This window comes from Phodopus roborovskii, unplaced genomic scaffold, assembly GCF_943737965.1.
Source record: "Phodopus roborovskii unplaced genomic scaffold, PHOROB, whole genome shotgun sequence".
NCBI lineage: Eukaryota > Metazoa > Chordata > Mammalia > Rodentia > Cricetidae > Phodopus > Phodopus roborovskii.
Window position 1 is genome coordinate 1975558 of NW_026125575.1, and position 21165 is coordinate 1996722.

Genomic DNA, 21165 nt, shown 5'->3' on the forward strand with positions numbered 1-21165 from the left:
ACTGTCTGTTGAGGAAAAAAAAAAAAAAAAAGCTCCCACTTTTTAAAGCTACTTTGAATGTTTTAAGACATTCAACAGAAATATATTTCAGTAACTTGGAGCTAAAACCAGGCTGCTCATCATTGCCTAGATATTATATGTGTCACTATGTCTGGGAACCAAATGACCAGTCAACCTCAGGACCCAAGACAGCCCAGTCAATGCGCAGGTGTAGACTCACCACTAGTTTTTAAGTAAGGCCTCTCCATAAATAGGTTGTGTTCTGGATTTTCCAGAGCACTCAGCACTCCCAACAGCCTTACCTGCAAGTAGAGACTGTCCCTTCCAAAGAACAGAGAGAGGGCTGAGATGAAGCTCAGTGTTGGCCAGCATGTGCAAAACCAAGGGTTCAATCCCCAGCCCAGCACAAACAGCAGGAGGATGAGTTGATGTAAATGATAATGCGATGCAAAGTCTGCCCATCCTCTTTTCAATGCTAAACATTAATGCTGCAGTTTATGTCGGCTCCTTCTTAGAGGTGGGATGATTGATTTACAAGAGTTTCCATTACGGCTCTTTCTCATTTTACAGGATACAAGAAAAAAGGGGGGGGGGGATTTCATTCATGATCATAAAAACATAGCATAAAAATGGCGGGAAGTGTTGACTACACTATCCATAAGGTAGTTTTACTGGTTACTTCCTATCCATTTGACAGGAACTAAAGTCACCTAGAAAAGGGAGGAACTATCAGAGCATGAAGAACTGTCTCTATCAGACAGTCTGTGGGAACTTTTCCTGATGGCTGATAGATGTGGAAGGCCCAGCCCACTGTTGGCAATGCTATCCCTGGGAAGGTTGTCCTGAGCTGTACAGGACAGGTAGCTCAGCTGGGTGGCAGTGGTGGTGGTGACGGCGGTGGTACACACGCCTTTAATACCGGCACTCGGTAGGAGGCTGGCGGATCTCTGAGTTAGAGGCCAGCCTGGTCTACAAAGTGAGTTCCAGGTCAGCTAGGCTACACAGAGAAACCCTGTGTCAGGAAAAAAAAATGAGGAGGAGGAAGAAGAAGAAAAATGAATAAGAAGGAAGGAGGAAAGGAGGAAGAGGAAGAGGAGAAGAAAGAAGAAGAAATGAAGAGGAGGAGGGGAAGAGGAGGAGGAGAACACCAGTGAGCAGCATCCTCCACGGCATAACTTCAGTTTCTACCTCCAGGTTCCTGCCTTGAGCATCTGCTCTGGCTTCCCTTGATGATGTGTCATATACTATAAGCAAAATAAAACGTCTCCTCCCCAAACTGCTTTTGATTGTGGTGCTATCACAGTAATAGAAAGCTAACCAATACAGCCGTGGAAGAAAACAAGAGCCAAACTCTAGAGGCCATGAAGGACTGAACCAATGTCCTTGGACAAAGATCCAAGGAGCCATTAGGAAGAAGGCAGATAGGCAGAACAGGAGGGTGTCAAGGAGGGTGTACCTGCATCTAGGGGCCATTTGGCATGTATTCTGAAGCCTTGGGCCCTGGGCTCCATCCCCAGGGGAAACCATCCTAAGCCTAAACTGTGACGAATGTACCTAAGCTGGCCATCCTAGCTTAGTCAGTCACATGACACACTGGGAAGTACGGGCAGACTGCCCCCGCTGATGGCTCAGACAACTGGGTGCTGAGGCACTGATGTCCAGCGTTAAGAGGGCTTCAGCGATGCACTGCTTGTCCAGGAAGAGGCCCTTGCCAGAGTGTGAACTTTGCTTTCTGCTTGATGCTTTTACTTTCACATGATCATATAAGCTGAGCCATCCCAAACCAGGGGCCAACTGTGCACACACAAGCTCACCACCAATCAATGAGTACTCACTGGACTCTGATACACCGCTTGTCCCTTACGGACCACTGCTGTAGCACTTCCTACAAATACTAAAACTCATGTGTCACTCATGACTGTCTTTGGGAGCACAGAGCAGTCAAGTAGCCTGGTCACAGTTATTCGCCCGGTGAGTGCCAGAGAAACACTGGCTGGCCGGTACCATTGCTTATGCCAGGTGTCCGTCTGTCTCTTTTCCCTGGAAAAGTGACATGCCCTGTTCGTGCTCCCTTTGAAGCCTCATCACTCTGCAACCTAACCTGTGTTCCAGCATTCTTCCAGGGATTTTCAATTTGTTTCTCTTGTTTGGAATCAAGGCTTCCTCTAACCGCCTCACCCCAGATCCGATCTTAGAGTGCTCTACAGAAGAGCCCCAAATTTGCTAGACCCCAGAAGGAGACTAGTCACCTGAGAAACAGCAGGAGAGGAAGGGTTGGTGTGTTGGTTGGTACTCAAACAGTGAGTCGATTGTCCTTGTTGATTCAAGTAGATGGGGGGGTGTGTCAGCCTCCAAGCCCGAAGCCTTCCACCAGAGGCACCAGTGAAGAGCAGAATCTGTCTCCCACAATGTCCTGCACTCCACTGGACACACAGAAATCTAAGAAGTGGAAAGTCAGCCACGGTGGATGAGGTTCCCTTCCAGAACAGTACCTCCTCTCTCTGCAGCTGGCTGCCTCTTTCCCAAAGCACTGCCTTCCACCCTATCTCTTCCACTCAGCCCAAGGCCGACTTGGAAAGCTGCTGGCACTAGACTTATCAAGCCCGCGAGAGAAGCCTGGCACTGGACAGGTATAGTGTCACTACACGGAGGGGGATGGGGACCTCCACTTCCATCTGCCTGGAGCCACCAAGCAGGAGAGTGGCTAGCTAGAGGTTGGTGTCTACTCAATCAGTTGAGTCCAAAAAAAAAAAAAAAAAAAAAGGAAGAAAGGAAGAATTTTAAAAAGTTTGTCTTTCTATTACAGAAGAAACCCAACAACCAAAGCAATTTCTCACCCAGACAGTCTTCTGTAACCTCCTGGAATCTTTGGAATATTTCTGAGTTCTATTCCTTCCAAGAGGAATTCACAGAAGCCAGCTGGCAGAAACAAAGAGCCAGCTGCAGAGTTCTAACAGCATTTTCATACTGAACTTTGACCTCTCACTCCCTTTAGAACAGGCCCATCCCTACAGCCAGGACTGAGACCAAATGACTATCCAGGCTTGACCTCTTCCCCTCTCCAGTTATGCACACCATTCAGTCGGACTGGACTTTCTAGAAAGGTGCTTGTGCTGTGGCGGTGGTAGCAATGTTATGTGTGTGCTGGGCTATGAGGACACACAGTGCATGAAGTGGTCCCCAGGCACTCATGTGAGGCGCAGTAATGTGCATGTTGCAAGAATTCTATAAAACTAAATTTACTCAGTTACGAAAGCTTACTGCATTGTGAAGAGCGGCTTCATTCTGGCACTGAGGGGTAGTTTATACTAACTGGTGGAGTAGGGCTAACTTTCCATTACTCACACTTGAGGTTGATAGAGGCATCAGATATGGCAGGAGGTAGAAGACAACCTTAAACAGGGTGGCTAAGCACCCCCCCCCCAGAAGAATGGCCTTTGGGTGACCCACAGCTAGGGAAGAAAGAGAGTTTGGGACTTCTCCAAAGCCACAGAGCGTGGCTATGGGGTGGTAAGTGTGATGCCCAACATGGTGGACAAGGAGGCCAGCAGGACTACAGCAGTGCAGGAGGACAAGAATATGGCTGTGATGGACCCAAGGAAGACACTGTCTCCTTTGTTAATAAAGTGCATTCTCCAAAAAAGTTAGCCCGCACTCACCTGGGCGAGCCGGAGAGCCGTCTGTGCGGCCCGTGTTGCCTAATAACGAACTCCGATTGCTATTTTACAAGTGGCTTTGTTCTTTTCATACTGTAACAGCAAGTCTAATTTTTTGAGATCAAAGAACTGTCAGTAGCGTAATTGCTCAGTAAAGTATTTTTAGCAAGACTTCATCAAAACAATAGTGTGCTACATTTCGTGTACCAGCAGATCGGTTCTATGGCTCGGGCTGCTTCTCTTTCTTGAGGTCTCAGAAAAAAAAAAAAAAAAAAAAAAAAAAAAAAAAAAGTGAGCCTGTTTCTTCGAGCTGATCACAAGTTATTATTTTAGGTGCACAGACAAGCCACACCCCACCTTCACCAAAGTGACACAGACGTAGGCCCTCACTTGTTCCCCACACTACAATTTTATGGTAGTCGTTGAATACAGAGAGGTGGGTTCCAAGCCTTCCAGGTACTCTCTGCCTCTTGTGTAACGCACGCCATTCTTCAAAGCTGACTTAGATAACCATCAACATTTCTCTCCCTCACTGGGCTTTGAGCACCTGGAGACCCGGTCCATACCTTACTCCCTTTGTATTTTCAGCTTCAAATGTGTTAGATGGTACTAACGCGTTTGCTTTTCTTCTGTTTCACACTCCCTGCGAGGATGACACCCTCGGTCTCCTAAATGAGTGAAAGTCGCTTTAGCCAATGAAATATGAACCAAAGTTTACTTTGGGCAGAGGCTGTAAACGCCATGTGCAATTCTCTATCCTTTTTCACACGTTTAAGTCTCTGTAGAAGATAGCCAAGACAGGCACAGAGAACAGCCACCCTCAAGACAACCCACGTGCAAAGTGTTCTGTTAGAAGCAAGAAGACAATTAATTTTACTGTGTTAAGTCTGGTAAGGTTTCCTTAATGCAGCAAAACCTTGTCTACCCCATGGACAAAGAAGCATGCAGAAGCCAAACATGAATGAACCTTAAGAAGAAAAGATACTGGGAGAAGCCAAAGAAAATGACTTCATTAGATGGCAAGGGAATAAGGCACAGATGCCAGATCATAGGGTGCCCAAAGAGACAACGAACAAAATCAATCCCCTTTTGTCTTACGCTTCTCTTTTATTCCCAAAGCAAATTGCTTTGGGACAGAAACTTCCGTGTTTATTACATCCATTAAGAAACAAAACTGGCTTTAAATTTTACAACTTTACTTCTCACTAGAGCCATACTTTCTTGTGTGTTTCCGGTACCCAGGACAAAAGTCTATACAAAAGAAGGCGGCTTAAAAATGTAACCTGAACGAGCACCCAAGATATCTAAGAACTCTCCTTTCCCTGGTGTATAGCAGAGACAGTGGGGGTGAAGTAACAGGAGGGCTGGCTGTACAGAGAAACTGAGAGTGGAGACAACAGGAAGCTGATTCAGAAGAGGTACACCAGCCACCAGAAACGCCTCCAGGGAAAAGCTAGAGGAAGGAAGGCAGGGAAACAGGAATGACAAAGCCAAGCTCACCCAAGGGAAGTGAGTAAGGGGATGAGTCTTCTAACTCCAGGGGAAAGTTAACTAGATTCCTCTGGGAATTGCAAGAAGGGTGATACAGAACCAGAAAGCTAGCCAGGATCTCCACAGAAAGGACTCTAACTAGAGGATGGGAGGAATTCCCACTCCTGCGGTCAAGGCATATTAGCAAACACCATCTCTACCCAAGGCTATGCCACTGGAAAGGGACCACCCCCTCCACCACTGGAAGTCCTCAGTCATACCGAGCAGACTCTTCCACTCCTACCATGTGCATACCTTACCCCTCTCCTCTTGCCTACGGCCCTTCTGCTCTAGCAGACGTGACCACTTTGGGAAAGACTTCATCTACAGGGACTCCATAGCCAAGATGGACACACTGAACAGCATGAGGTGATCTAGGATCTGCCTTGACTGAATGAAGCCCTATCCTAGGTTCCCTCACAAATCCACTGCTTTTACAAAAAAATTCACTAAAAGCAAGAGAAAAGCATGCCAGTGTGATGGTGCTCTTAGAGAACTTTTGTTTTAGAATTTGCAGCAACAATCCACGTACAGGCCAGGTAGTGCTGGCTCACACCTTTAATGCCAGCGCTCAGGAGGTAGAGGCAGGTGGATCTCTGTGAGTTCTAGGCCGGCCTGGTCTACAAAGCTACACAAAGAAAAACCAATAAATAAATAGATAATCCAAGTACAGTGGTGCTTGCCTGTAATCCAGGCACTTGGAACTTCCAGGGGTTCAAGGCCAGCCTCAGCTACCTACTGAGCTCTGGGCTAACCTGGGCTACATAAGGCATTTTCCTTAAAAGAAAAAGAAAAAAAAAATCAAAACTGTAGCAACCAAGGACAGACAGAGTGGTACATACCTATAATATAATCCTAGCACTAGAGGCTGAAAAGAGAGGGTTCATGAGCTGAAAGGTACCCTGGGCTACACAGTAAGACCCTGCCTTAAATAAAAACAACAAACTACAGCAATAGAAAATTTGAGAATGAGGACATATTTTGCCTTTGAATGTTCCAGTTACTAGAACAAGGGAAACAGATGTTGGTATCCGGCTTTTACTTTTTCAATATAATTTATAAAGGCTGGGAATTACTTTCAACCTGATACGAAACTTTAATATAAAAGAACTGATAAACACAGAGAATTGGTAATTGTGGTCCTGTCTTGCAGTGAGGCTAGTGAAGAAGATAACTTGGCAGAAAGCCAGAGCCCCGAAAAATATTTTTCATCTCACCGACACACCCATCCCTGGAACCCAGGGGCAAAGGAACCAAAGGTGTAATTATTCTATTCAACCGCTTGTTACCTTGTGAATGTAGTTTTGGCAGGCATTTCAGAACATGCTCAATACACAGCGACAAAACTCAGCAAGATCAAAGTCCCACATGAAGGTTCCAGAGCTCCTGAGCACGTGCCCACAGTGCGGAGGAGTCTGGGAAAGTGGCGAGCGCAGAAGAGGTTGTGAGTGACAAGCAAACATCCCTCATCAGACAATGCCTCCCATCCCGGGCCGAGGCACCATGGTAAAGAGAATTAGGAAGAAGAGATACTGACCCCTCTCTCACCGATGGAACCCAGAGCAAAGCCAGAGGCAAGAATCCACAGAGGGTAGAGGAGACAGGAGATGGCAGAGTCCATGTATGGGCAGAGACAGACCATCACAGCCACCGTGACCCGCCATGACCCCAATGTTCACGGGGAGTTTTCATTGGTTGTCATTGTTCTCCTTGTTTCCTTGGAGGCCAGTTACAATGGATGAATGGGATGTTTTAGTAGTATTAATTCAGTTGTAGCCACCCTGCTGCAGACTTGGAGTTATGAACAGAAAGCTGGTGAGCTCCTGGCCTCAACCAAATCCTGGTGAAGGTTACCACAAGTCTGAGGCCTTTGAGAACGGCTGCGTTTGCCTTCTTGTTGGTGTCATCGTGACAAAATACCTGAGCAACATAACGGAGGAATGGCCCAGTGCAGCTCCAAGGCTTCAGAGCCTTCTGCCATCACAGCAGGAAGGCTCGATAGAGCAGGGTGGCTCACACTGCAATGGCCAGGAAGCAGAAATAGCAGTCTATACTGGCTAGCTGCCTCGGCTTTCATTCCATCCACCCAGCCTACTGGATGGGGTCGCCCACATTCAGGGCAGGTTCTACCCCTTGGTTAATCCTCTCTGAAAACCCTTTTACACCTTCACTGATTTCCTTGGTGCTTCTCAATCCATCCATCTGACAGTCAGGATGAACCACTCACCAGAACCCCTGAGTGGGACCCTGTGAGTAGCAACCTGGAACTTGCTGGAATGCATATTCTGGGACCCCATCCACCAGCTGTTCAATCAAACCTCAGCTTTCTTACAAAATCCTCACCACTATAACCATTAAAGATCCCTTTCAGGTTTTCAAAGGCAGCCAGTGACCACAGAATCACCCAGCCCTGTAATTTGGGGCAGGGATGGCGCTGAAGCAACCACAGAAACAGCAGCTCACACTAACTGACGGGGCACAAGCTCTGATCGCAGACGCTGAGGCTGCCACACACAGAGCAGCTCAGAAACCCACCGCTGCATCTACTAAAGAAGTGCCTCGTTGCAGAATTACACATAAACTAAGGATGCACATGCAAGCACTCTGTAAGTAGAAAGCACTGTACGCAGCAGCAGAGAGTGAGCACACAAACACCAGAAGTGTTCCTGCTGCTTTCTAAGTTATCGTTGAAGTTCAGGTGTAACTCGGAGGCAGAGGCAGAGGCAGGAAGAATGAGAGACTAAGATGGCCTGGAATGTGTTTAGGGTCACAGGCCAAGAACAGAGGTGCAAAGGTGAATACAAAGTGTCAACAAGTGTTGCCTAAAATATGACATGACGGAGGAAAGGAAACATTGAAGCTGAATTGAAGCTCAGAAACAACAATAACAAAAAAAAAAAAAAAAAAAAAAAAAAAAAAACACTGTGTCTTCTCTAAAAGAGACTGCTGAAGCAGGGAAGATGGATCCTTAGGCGACTGCTCTTGCTATGCAAGCTTCAAGACCTAAGTTCAGGACCTGCTAGGTAGCAGCCAGGGAAAAAGACAGACAGGCATGGCCAGTGTTACCTATAACCTCAGAGTTGTAGAGGGTAGAGACAAGAAGGAAGGGTCATGGGGACTTGCTAGCCACCTGAAGGGTCACGGGGGCTTGCTAGCCACCTGACTAGCTCCTGGTTGAGTCACAGACACTGTCTCAAGAAAATAAGGTACAGAGTGACGAAGCAGGATACCTGATGCCATCCTCTGGCCTCCATGGACACAGAGGCAAACATACCAACCCACGCATGTGTATGTGTGTGCCATCTGCACACTCACACACAAACACACTAAAGGAAAAGCCACCCGTAGGATGCTACTGGACAAAGAAAAGGATCACCGCCATGTTCCATACGTGGGTCAAAAAAGCAATAGATTTGGAGATGTGTTCCTTCATTTTCACTGGTTCATGGCTGTGCTGGTCGGGCTTTGTCAACTTGTACGTAACTTAGACATATCTGGGAAGTGGGACTCTTAATTGAGGAAATGCTACCAAAGAGTGGTGTAGGGAGATATTCACTTTGTCCGCACCTGTGGCACAGGGGGGATGTTACCTGGGGGAACTAAGTCTGAGGAACGGGCTCTGGGAGCTCTCTTGCTTGCAGCATGGGGACAGCAGAGCATCCAGGGGCATCCTTGGGACCAGGAACCTGCTGGTGTTCATCTGTCTACCTTGTAAGTTATTTCTCCCTGAATAAACATCTATTCAGCCTATTTGTTTATCCTGATCCTTATTAAAACACAATAGAGTGGCTTGTAGGCAAGTCTGTGGGTATTGTCTTGATTAGTGATTGACGTGGGAGTGATGCTGCCTCTGGTCAGGTGGTCTTTGGTTCTATAAGAAAGCAGTGTGAGCAAGCCATGAGAAGCAAGCCAGTAAGCTGCACCCCCATGGCCTCTGCTTCAGTCCTAGCCTCCAGGCTCCTGCCTGCTTGAGTTCCTGCCTGCTGACTTTTGTTCATGGTATTTTATCAAGGCCGTAGAAACCCTAACTAGCCCCAGGATTGAAAGGGCCCTGAAGAGAAGTTGAGGTTTTGTACCATGTAGCAGGGTCAGAATCCCTGAAGAGAGCTGTGAGGAGGCTCTTGGTGAAGGCACAGCCCAACTGTAGCAGATGCCCAGCTTTTTGGAGATGCCAGCATCATGGGATGACCACCAAGGACAGCAATAGCTGTGAAGTGGGACTGGCCTGAGTCTATGAGACAAGCTATGCGTGCTGTGGGCAGCTCGGTCATAAGTGGAGTTGCCTAAGCCCTTTGGAGCCCAGAGAACTATGAGTGGGTCCCAGAAAGCTGACACTGGGCTTTATAGTGCTGAGATTTGTGGTTTGCTTTTTTTTTTTTTAATTTGGTTATGACTATGCCCTGGTTATTCCCTCTTGGAACAGGAAAGTATTTAACTTATTTTTAATTTTATAGGAGCCCACAGTTTAGAGATTTTGGATATTTTAAAAAAGACTTTGAACTTTCAAAGAAATATTAGAGTGTTAAAAAGAGTTTATAGTTTTATACTATAGGCTTTAAAGTTATGTCATAGTTATGATATATTTGTATCCTGATATTAATATGAGATCTTGAGTACGGACAAGAAAGGAAAGATTACAGTTTAGTAACTGTTGGCAAGTGTTTGACTGTGCTGGTCTGACACAAACCTAGACATATCTGGGAAGAGGAAATAGGAGAAAGTGTCTCCATATGATCAGCCAGTAGACAAGTCTGTAATACATTTTTCTTGATTGACAACTGATGTGACAGGGATGGGGGTCCAACTCACTGTGGACAGTGCCAGCCTTGGGCAGGTACAAAACACAAATAAACGAACAAAAATCTGGCTGAGCAAGCCAGGAGGAGCAAACCAGTAAGCGGCAGTCCCTCGTGGCTTCTGCTACAGTTCCTGCCCTGCATGGGTTTCTGTCCTGACTTCCTTCAGTGACTGAATGTGACCTGAGAGTTACAAGCTGAAATAAAGCCCTTCCTCCCCAAGTTGCTTTTGTCCATGGTCTTTTAATTCAATACAAACCCTAACTAAGACAGCGACTTAATCAGATTCCTTTCATTTTTAGTTGTTCCTTCTGATTGTATTTTATCTCCCCTTCCTCTATGAGAAACGAGGTGACTATTAGACACTCCTCTGGCCATTTGTCTAAGATGTGCCCAAAGAGCTCTGCAGGTGCAGTTGGCATCCTAATGTAGAAAGACTGCTCTTTCAACTTTAAATCAGAAATTCGGGTCATTTGACCTAATCTGGGTCGCGTGGCCAATCAGTGACAAACTCACAGAAACATGTTCCCTGCTATACCACAGCCAGAATGTTTTCTGATAAATGAACTTCCCTGAGTTTCTATGATGGGGGATGCCTTTCTGAATATATGTTTGTCTTATTGGTTGATGAATAAAACACTGGTTGGCCAGTAGAGGCAGGAAGAATACTGGGGAAGAGAGGCAGGGAGAGGCTGCTCGGAAGAGACGCCATGTAGAGACAGAGAAGTAGAACATGCCAGGTGTTCTCTGGTAAGATAAGGCCATGTAGAAATACACAGATTAGTAGTCATGGGTTAATAATTAAGACAGAGCAAGCCATAAGAAGCCCTAGCCATCTAACCTGTGAATACGGCGTCTGTGTATTTATTTGGGGCAAAGTGGCTGTGGCACCAGGAGGGATAGGAACCTCCGTCTCCATTTCTAAACGTTACATCTTCTTCAGTGTTTTAATTTTTATATGTAACCATATGCGTATGCATCAGTCCACAGCACGGTATGAGGGGCAGGCCACAGGCAGAGTGTATGCAGAGCAGAGTGATAAGCCACTTACTTCCTTCAAAGGCAACGAGAGAGTAAAACACATTTACAATCAGCACCTTATACGCCACATCTGTTGGGCAGCCACAGGTATTTGCACTATACCTCCTACCAGCTTCAGGTAAATGATTTGACAAGGTCATGTTCAACTGAACAACAACAAAACCACCGATGGGGCTGGGGTTTAAGTTGCTAAACCAGTTAGGAAAGAGAACAGGAAGCAAACGGCTAGGATGCAAAAAGCCTCTGTTCTCAGGACCTGACCTTTCAACTTTACTTAAGGTCCGGAGCGCTCCCTGGAAATCCTGTATCGTGTTTTCTCCGCAGACAGTGTAGACAGAGCGCAGTGGAAAAAAGCACACTACAAACAAGGAGCCAGCAAACCATCAACAGAGGAGATAAACACAGGAAGGACCTCAAGTCACTTCAGGAAAGCCCCTTCCAACTTAACCACACGGGTTACTGGGGCAGACAAAGGGGCAAGTCCAAATCTCCCGTCATTTTTATATTAATGAATCCGTTCTAAGAAGCTTCAAGGGGGAGACATTTCCCCCGAGACAGGGTTTCTCTGGAGTCTCTCTTGGAACTCGCTCTACAGACCAGGCTGGCCTTGAACTCAGAGAGATTTGCCTGTCTCTGCCTCCTGAGGGCTGGGATTAAAGATGTGACAGGCTCAAGATTAATTTTAAAATTATACTTAAGTTCTTAAAAAAAAAACTATGAGGAACCCAATAATAATTTAGGTTTTTATCCACACACATACACACACATTTTTCATTCCCTTTATTAGAATTTCATTTCTTTTAACCTTTAATGGGAAGCTATTGTTAGCTGTTATAAGAAAATTTCAATATATTCCCCTTTAAAGTGTAAATCATTACCTAAGCAATATCAGTATCCAATGCCCTTAAGAATTGTTAGTGGAGAGGCTGAAGAGATGGTCCAGTGGTTTAGGAGTACTGCCCGCTCTTCCAAAGGACCTAGGTTCAAGTACCAGCATCCACACAGCAGCTCACAAATGTCTGTAACACCAGCTCTAGGGGATTTGACACCCTCACATAGACATACATGCAAGCAAAACACCAATACATGTAAAATAAATTGTTTTCAAACAAGAATTGTGTTAATAGAGTCTTAATATATATATATGTCATACTTAATATGTATTTTAGTTTCATGCACCTTTTAATGCAGTGACATATATTGATATTTTTTACAAACCATGCAGTTTTTTTTAATGAAAACATGTATTATAGCTCTTTATTATATGATTTTATAATATGGTAAAACTTTAAAATGACTGGAATGCTCCCTGAAATGTATTAAAGATACACTCTACAGTGTTAAGGTTAAAAAATGTGAGAGATTAACTAAGAAACGCAACATTTAGAACGACTGTATAGAAAGCCTGTAGGTTGTCTGCTCCCCATGGAGCTAGACTTCCTGGGTGCAAATTTCGTCCCCTTTACTTTCTAAGTGAACTTAGAAAATTCACTTAGCTTCTGTCTGTACAATAAGACATCTCGTCCCAGGATGCCATTACAAAAACTGAGTTACAGTTCTTAAATTTCTTCAAACAAATCTACTTTGTGAGATAGTAGAGGAGGATTTGTTGAATAATAATGGGACCTACGGTCATCATCGCTAGCACCTCCCAGGACTCTGCTACAGAGGTGAATAATTTCCATTCATCAAACTGATAAAATATTTTAACACACCATAGCACATTCTTTTAAACATTTGTTCACAACTGAATGGCATAGCTCAAATGTTTAGAGAAAGGGAAGGTAACAGGTCAAAGCAATCATAAGACCATGCATCGCTGTCTGAAAATTTCAAGAAAAAATTTCAAGCCAGGGTGTGAATGACGAACGGCTTTGAAACGAGATGCAAATTTTGGTCTGCATGTGCATCTCATGTAGCCCAGGCTTTCCATGTAGATGAGGATGACCTTGAACTTCTAATCCTACCTTGCCCCTAGCAGAGCTAGGATCCAAAAGAAGCTTTCACTAGATCGCACCACATTAAAAAGCAAACATGGCAAAGGTAACTACTTTAAACCATATTTACATATCCTCAACTATTTTAATTTTAAATGGTTCGGTGGCTTTATGCCCATGTATTTCCTTCCCTCTGTCTTTCTATTTTCGAAGAGACACAGTTCTTGATTGCCTCAATCTCCAGTTCCTGTGTTCAAACAATTCATTCCCCAGATCCCACCACACCAGCAGTTGGGGACTGCGAGCACGTTCCTTACATCTTCAGGTTCCTTAAGTCTCAAGCGTGTTATTGTTAACAGAAATTCTGGGTTACAAGGAATCCACTTCCCCTCTTCTTTGGAGTTTTTCACACAGGCCAAAAGAGCATCTTGCTTACTTTCTAAATCTACACATGGATAGTGTAGCACAAAGCTCAGAACACAGGAGCTGCTGGAATGTGGCTCTCCAGAACGTCACCATCTAGTGCCATGGCTGTTCTAATGGTGAGATGACATCAGTACCGTGCTCTGGGAGCCACCTCTGAAGACATGAGGAAGAGAATGGCTAACACTTTGATTTGAAATGTCTCATGCAGCTACTTTCCAATATGCCTCATGTTACGATTTCCAAGCCTTAACTTTGTGACAACGGGGAATTTGGAATCAGAGCCACAAACTCCATTCTGCCCCTGCTGTTCCCTCACTGGGTAGTCACAGGGAAGTTCATAATTTCCTAATGGGTGAACACGCATCATCCCTTTAAGTGGTTGCATCCACAGCAGCATCTGTGGGCTTTGTCTCTGTATACCCATTTATGAACTATTTACCATAACAATACTGGCCACACATCCACACATGGAAAGCCAAGCTATCAACTTTGATTATTCACATGAAATTTACAACTTCTTACTAAAAGCTCCCAGATCTCACGTCATCATGGCATTGCCAGTATTCAAAATAAGAGCTGTTATTCAATTTTGAATCAAAAAACAATTTTAAATCACAAATACTCCAAGCCTTCACCAGTGACTTAGCTCTTCCTGTCTTCCCATCTATTTTTAGCTACACAAGTTACCAATTACTACCAACTCAACTTTAAGAGACAAGGCAAGTATGAAATTTGGTTTTGCTACCAAGATTTTTAGACATAATCACTTTATGTTAGACTGTCACATTTTTAAAAAAAAAATGCAATTTGACATTATATACAAAAGTCAAAATTTTGTGCCTACATTTCCATAAACATGTTTATAACAGCTAATTTGCCGGAAATAAGCATTCAGCCAGAGAAGGGGGTAAAAAATCTTAATTCCATTGTTCCTAGTGGAACTGTCCTAGTGGACTGTGGTCTCTTCTTACCAAGCAAGAGCTGGAGGTTTTTGTTTTTAATGTTTCTGAGACAGGGTCTCTCTGAAGCTCAAGCTAACCTGGAACTCCGTAGTCCCAGCAAAACTCTACAATCTTCCTGCCTCGGTGTCCCAAACACTGGGATTTTAGATATGAATGACTGTGCCCAGCTGTTCCTATAGAGTTTTAGGACTGGTCTTGTTTCCATGGGGCTGGCATCTACAAATTCCCCAACCACAAATCAAAAATATCTGGGGGATGGGAGGACCCACACATACAAACTTTTTTACTCCTTGCCCTGAGTTGCTAAACAGAATGACAAAGGAACCATGGACACAGCATTAGCATCACCCTAGATATCATAAACAACCTAGATGGTCTGAAGTTACCTGTGTAGGTTACATGGAAGCACTGTTTCGCTTTATACAAGGGACGTGAACAACGGCAACTTGGTACCTGCGGGAAGTTCTAGAACCAGAATTCCTTGCATGATGGAAGATGCACTTCAACTGAAGCTGTGGTTAACGAGAGGTTTTTTTGTTTTGTTTTGTTTTGCTTTTTTTTAAATACTGGGTTCAGGTTGGCAGCTTGTCAGCAAGCACATGCAAGGATGTCATGATTCTCAGATAAGTTCATCACTCATTCTTTGCCTCTGCTCTGACTCACCTTGCCTGCAGTGGGCATGCCTCCACTAATGGTTTGGTTTCTTTCTTTACAGGCTACCATGAACAGATCAAGAAAGCTGGCCAGTGCATGAGGCTTCTGGTTGACCTTTGTTGTCAAGGAGAGCCTGGCGATTTTTCTTTTTTTTGCTTAGGACAATTCTGACTGCTATTTTTAATTTGGCAAGTGTCAGTTACCATTCAGCCATACCCATAATGCTTCTCCACACTCTTCCTGGCCCATACCCAACTCGGTCAGTGGTAGCCTGTTTGTGCTATAATGAGAGAAAAGTTAATCTGGCTCTGCACCAATTTATTGGGCATTCTCAGAGTCACACGGTACTACAGCATGCCCCAAAAGTTATAGCACCTTACTGTGAATAGAACCTTTGCCCCTTCTGCACTTGAGAGCTTGACAATCCACCCAAAGCAAGGATTGTCTGCTGGTGACTGGCCTGCCTAGATTCAAACTTCCCTCCCTCTTCCCACCTACACAATCAGAGATGTTCAACAAGCTACTTCTCTGTTCCAGTTTCCAGATCTACGGAATACACACAGCTACGACCAGCTTACAAAGCCTGTTGTAAGAACTGAATGAAGCTTCTGGCAACATGTAAGTGATGCACAAGCTTCAGATTTTAATATAAATTCAGAGGAAAAATCATAGGCTCAGCTTATAAAGTACATATTTAAAACAAGTATTAAGTGGGCACACTGGGGTATTGCAGAGCAATACTGATTGGGTATTTCCCAATCAGCAAAGACAAGTTTCTGATTGAGGTGGATATTACATCATACACACAGTGCTCCAGCTTGGACAGAGGGGAAGGTTTTGTTTCTCTTCAAGAGTAAATCAGCCTAGAGGGATTGCTCATGCCTATAATCTCAGAATCGGGGAGGCTAAAGTAGGAAGATGTCACAAGTTCAAGGCTAAGCTGAGATACACAGTGCATTCCAGGCTGCATCATCACTAGAGGACCATGGGGGAAGAGTCCTTTGTGAAAGCCAAAGGCTGGGCATCAGTAGAGGACATTGTTGTCCACTGTGAACAACTAAATCATTTTCCTATTGTAATTAAAACACTTTAAGGCAATGAAGACCATCTCGGAGCCTAATAGGAAATATCCCAATAGCAAAGACCAAAATATTTCCAGCATCTGACAGCACATACAGATAATGACTATGAATGCCTGTTTTACATCAATCTTGGAAATAGCCTGATTGTAATTTTTTAATGTGTTTTCATGTTTTGCCATGGGTGTCAGGGCCCCTGGAATTGGTTACAGACAACTGCAAGATGCCATGTGGGTGCTAGGACTTGAACTCGGGTCCTTCGAAAGAGCAGCTGGTGCTCTTAAGCACTGAACCATCTCTCCAGCCCCTGATTTTTAAAGATTTTTAAACATTAAGGTGGAAGGCTAAGACTAGACACTAAAGGAAGCAAGACATAGGAGAAATGAACCATTCTTAATAATATTTTTTAAAAAGCTCAGTGCTCCTTGGACAGATGGTTAGCTTCAAGTGTGAAGGGAAAAAAAATAGACATGATACATGCCATAAAGTCAAAAGGCTCCTGAGTGTACTGAGACTATGTGCAAAGTATGTAGAACACACTGTCAAAAAAGAGAACTTGCCACAACAGACTAGAATAAATGCATCAATTCTCGATGACACTGAAGAAAAGAACTATTCTGGTTACTGGTGAAGGTTGTTAGGATACGAAAGTATTACTATGATAAATGGGAAAAATGGAATTTCCTCTTTTCTCCTATATAGCCTGAATGTCAGAAAACTCAAATAATTCATGATAGAAAGCTTTTTATAGACAATGTTCTAATCAATAAATGAAAGAGGAGCAGTGAGTTTAGGCTGTCTGCACGTTTGCATTCCCTAACGCAGATGGCTTCAGTCACCGATGAGGCTAAAATAATTAGGTGAAAGGTAGACAGAAGGTAAGCTGACCCCCTAGTCAATCCTCATTTCTCAAAAAGACATCCTGAGAGGGTATTAGATCGCCCAGATATGCGGGAGTCTGAGACAGCATGGAGGATACATACTACTAAATCAGATCTTAGTATGATAATAACTCTTCACCAACTGTCCAGTGCTCGAAGCTGCTCTGTTCCCAGTGAACTTCTATTAACTGAGATCACTCAGCTCCAATCTGGAAGCAAGGCCATGATGCCTTGACATTAACATCAGTGTCCTAACCAAAGGGCTACCGATTAACCTCAGGTGTCCATCACCCACCAACCAGCCTGGTATATTTCACTATTTGTCTCTTCCTCTCAAACCCCTCCTGGTTATGGGCTGTTTATGTCGTCCATGCAACTCTTATGTTGAAGCACAAACCCTGATTGTGATGGAAATTTGGGTTGGCAGGGGAATGTAATAGTGACTAGTGCTCAGGTTATATTTGGTTATGAGGGTTGGGGTCCTCATGATAAGATTAGTTGCCTTATAATACATCACGGGCCCTCCCTTTAACAGCCTTACAATATATCAGGGTCCTCCCTTTGACCCTGCTGAAGAAAGGTCAGAGGAATAAGTAAAAGAACCCCCCCCCCCATAAGGCAAGCCCAATGCAGAAATAAAATCAATCGGCCTAAACACTGAGCTTGGGTTTGCCAGCATTTGCAACTGTGACAACGTAAGCATCTCTTGAAATCAAGCAGTCTGGGGCATTTTGTAACAGTGGATTGGGCTGCCTGACACAGGGACACGCAATTCCACTTTGTTTTTCCTTCTTTCCACCTCCTTCCTGTCCCTTTGGTGATGGGGTTCCATAAATTACAACAGTAGTTGTTCTGCTTAGTGTTTTTCAACTTCACACAAGCTACAGTCACCTGGGAAGAGGACTTTCGGTTGAGAAAATGTCTACATCAGCTGGCCTGAAGGCAAGTCTGTAGGGCTTTTCTTGATTTAGTGATCCAAGTGGGAGTCCTCTGCCCACTCTCAACACTGACACCACTGGGCAGGCAGAGCAAGCCATGGTTCGAGCCAGTAAGCAGCTTCCTCCATGGCCTCTGCTTCAGTGCCTGCCTCCAGCTTCCTGCCCTGACTTACTCCCTGGACCTCCCTATTGACAGGCTGTAAGCTCTAAAATGAAACAAACCCTTTCTCCCCAGAGATGCTTTTGGTGATGGTGTCTTATCACAGCAACAGAAAGTAAACTAAAATAGTCTCCTCCAAAGTAGGAGAGCAAAGATATCGGAAAGCGTGAGCTTCCAACACTGAAAACGTTGACAATCTTCTCCCAATTAAAGAGACATTCATTTAAGCTTGCAAAGAACTAATACAACGCACCATAATAAAAACAAAAAGAGTTATTGGAGTTCAGCATGCTGAGTTGTCTAGAAAACAAGGGTCAGTCCGAACTCTGACAAGGCACACATCATCATCCCAGGAAACAAGAAACTGGAGTCCGTGTAGAGAACACTGTAGATAGATTTATGCAGAAACCTGGGCAATTCCTGTCACAGATCGCCCCGATGCCCTCCTGTCTTCAGTATTCTGTGTCATGCAAAAGCAACTGTCAAGGATAATAGGAACACAATTTGACCTACTTTCCCCTAGATTCTTGCAAAGTCTATAATTCTGGATCCTGTGTTTATTTCACCACCATATCTTGGGGCCATACTTCCTGGCTTTCTTTGCAAACATCCTATATAGCCACACAATCAAGATTACTGTGTGGGCGATTCTGAAACTTTTTAAATTTTCCTTATTGCACTAGGGAACCCTTTAAGTTGGCCCAAAGAAGAAAATGCCTAGGAAAAGAACAGAGCCTGGAGAAGCAGAAGACCTGCATCATTTCAGATCCTATCACGTCCACAGAAAGCTACAACGAAATAAATGTCACAGGAGCTTCAAGTCTCCAACTACCATCTTCTTTTAAGGCAGATAAGACTTTTAGTCAAAAACCATCTACATTGTTGCAACTTCTCAGCTAATGCTACATAATGGTCAAGATTTTTTATTTTTTTTAATAATGAGTAGGATGTATTAAGGTAGAGAAGTCTATGAGAGTAGTCTATTGGAGTCCTGAAGACCTATTGGTTCATCCTGAGTGGCTTAAGGATCCCCAAGGTGGCAAGCAGGCCCTCCTTTTAACAGAGAAGAAGACATCCCTGACCTGCTCAGGTCTTGAGGTGTATTTTGAACACAAGGAATTCTCCTACACCAGGAAGTCATATCTGAGCACACCATCAAGGAAGTCGATATTTGAGATTCCCGAGGGTTCTCCCACTCCAGGGGGCGTCCCGGAGTACTGAGTGCTGTGGGAGCCACAAGCTCTCCCAAGCTCTTCCAACTGCCAAGTCTCCCCTTCAGCGGCGGCGGCTGCCAGGGCAGTCCTGGTGCCCAGACATTGCTATGAACCTTCCAAAACAAGCATGCACGTCGCAGGCCACCTGCAAACGGGACCCCGGGGGGCGGGAGGGGGGCTGAGACTTGCTGCTGAATGGGCCTGGTTGATTCAGTCACCGGACACCTGCAGCTTCCCCTCAGAGGCAGCAAACAGCCCTTCTTCCGGTGATGCCCAGGTGCCCCTGGTGCATCTGGGCAGAAGGGTGGCCAGAGCTGCCGGAGGGGCGCCCCCTAACCTCGCTTTCCCCGGGCCTCTCCAGTGGAGTCGCGCCACCTCCCCAACTTCCAGGTCGCGGCGTCGCGGCCCCGCACGGCGGCTGGGGGCTCCACGTGCGCGCCCGGGCCACTCACCCGGGCCCCGGCGGCGCTCCGCTTCCTCCGCAACGTGAGCCCGCTCCGCAGCAGCGCAGGCAGGTCCCTCAGGCGCGGCCGCAGAGACGTGGCGGGCGGCTCGGGCTCCCCGGTGCTCGGGCTGCGGCGCAGGGGGCCGTCGGCCGGGGCCGCCGAGGCCAGCGCCGGGCTCTCGCACGGTGGCTGCATCTTGACAGAGCCCACGGCCATCCTGATGCCCTGACGGCGGCAGCGGCGCCGGTGGCTGCTCTCCCCCGCGCTCGCCTCCGCGCCTTCGCCAGGCAGCGAGAGGGCGCGACTGCGGCTCGGGCGCGGGACGCGCTGCCAGCCGCTGCCCATTGGCGCGCGCCCGGTCCCGGAGCCTCGGCCCCGCGCACCGCCCCGGCCCCGCCCAGGTGCTCCCCGCCCCGCCCCGCCGCTCACCTCTGGGCGGCCCGGACACTCCCACCGCCTGCGGAAGAGGCCCCCGAGCGCACCGTGCCCCGTGTCTGCACAGGTGCGTCATTCCCAGACTCCTCCTCCCGGCCCCCATCCTCTGGAGATTATAAAGTCCCTCTGCCCCCAGCCAGGACTGCCCTGAACTAAGACCCAGAAAGCTAAGAGGTCCTTTTCCCTCCCGCGCTTTTTGCACGGCCTAGCCCCACGGCAGAGTCTTTATCCTAGACTATGCAAAATGCTTCCTGGGACAGCACTGCCCCCTCCGTGGTACCCGTGGGCACGTTCCTCGTGAAAGGGTGAACGGAGAAAACTTGTTGGTTTTGATGGCGTTTAGCACCATAGTGCAAGTCTGGTGGCCCGAAGGTGAATCTCTTAACGTGTTGGAACCTGACCTACCTGGAAGCCTTCTGAGCCTGATGAATGTGCTTGGTAAACTGTGAAGGCTCACTGCTTATATATTCCAGAACTGTGGAGCGCTGAGTGGAAAACCATTCCAGGAAGGTCTTCAACCCCAAGGGTAGTGGATCTTCAACAAGGCCTGTTAGCCCTCATCATTGGGACTCTGGAAACCACTTTTTTTGTCTACGACTGGCAAGAGTTGAAAAGGCGTGTTCGCGCTTAAGTTTTTTTAATGACAGGTACGGATATGAAGTCTGGGTTACTATTTTGCCTCTCACACAGTAGATGCTTGGCCAAGTGTACACGGACATGTGGCCGGGTGGGAGGAGTGGGGATCAGAGATCTCTGTCTTAAGGACAGGGAAATTCAGCCAGAGGTAGATAAACACCAGGAGAAAATCAGTCCGTACTCTTGCTAATCGCCAAGTGAATGTGGATTCTGAGAACTCCAGAGAGAGCAACTTAAACCAGTGCAGGAAGAAGCCCGCACTGTGCCTTCAGGCTGAGTGGAGAAGATGTGACACGGAAAGGGAAGGAAGAGCCCTTCACGCCAGGAGAGATTTGAAATTGTGATAAAGAAGAAAGAGAGGAGAAGTTGGAGGA

The 21165-nt window shown here is 46.0% G+C and overlaps 1 protein-coding gene across 1 annotated transcript in view; it reads right to left on the reverse strand.

Annotated features, from left to right (window-relative positions):
* The window catches only part of Rapgef5 (Rap guanine nucleotide exchange factor 5), a 212260-nt gene extending 192179 nt beyond the window's left edge, over nt 1-20081 (reverse strand). The window contains exon 1 of the mRNA XM_051177828.1: nt 19727-20081. Coding sequence (XP_051033785.1) covers nt 19727-20065 — 339 coding nt within the window. The 5' untranslated portion in view covers nt 20066-20081. The remainder of the gene's footprint in view (nt 1-19726) is intronic.
* Between the last annotated feature and the right edge of the window lie 1084 nt (nt 20082-21165).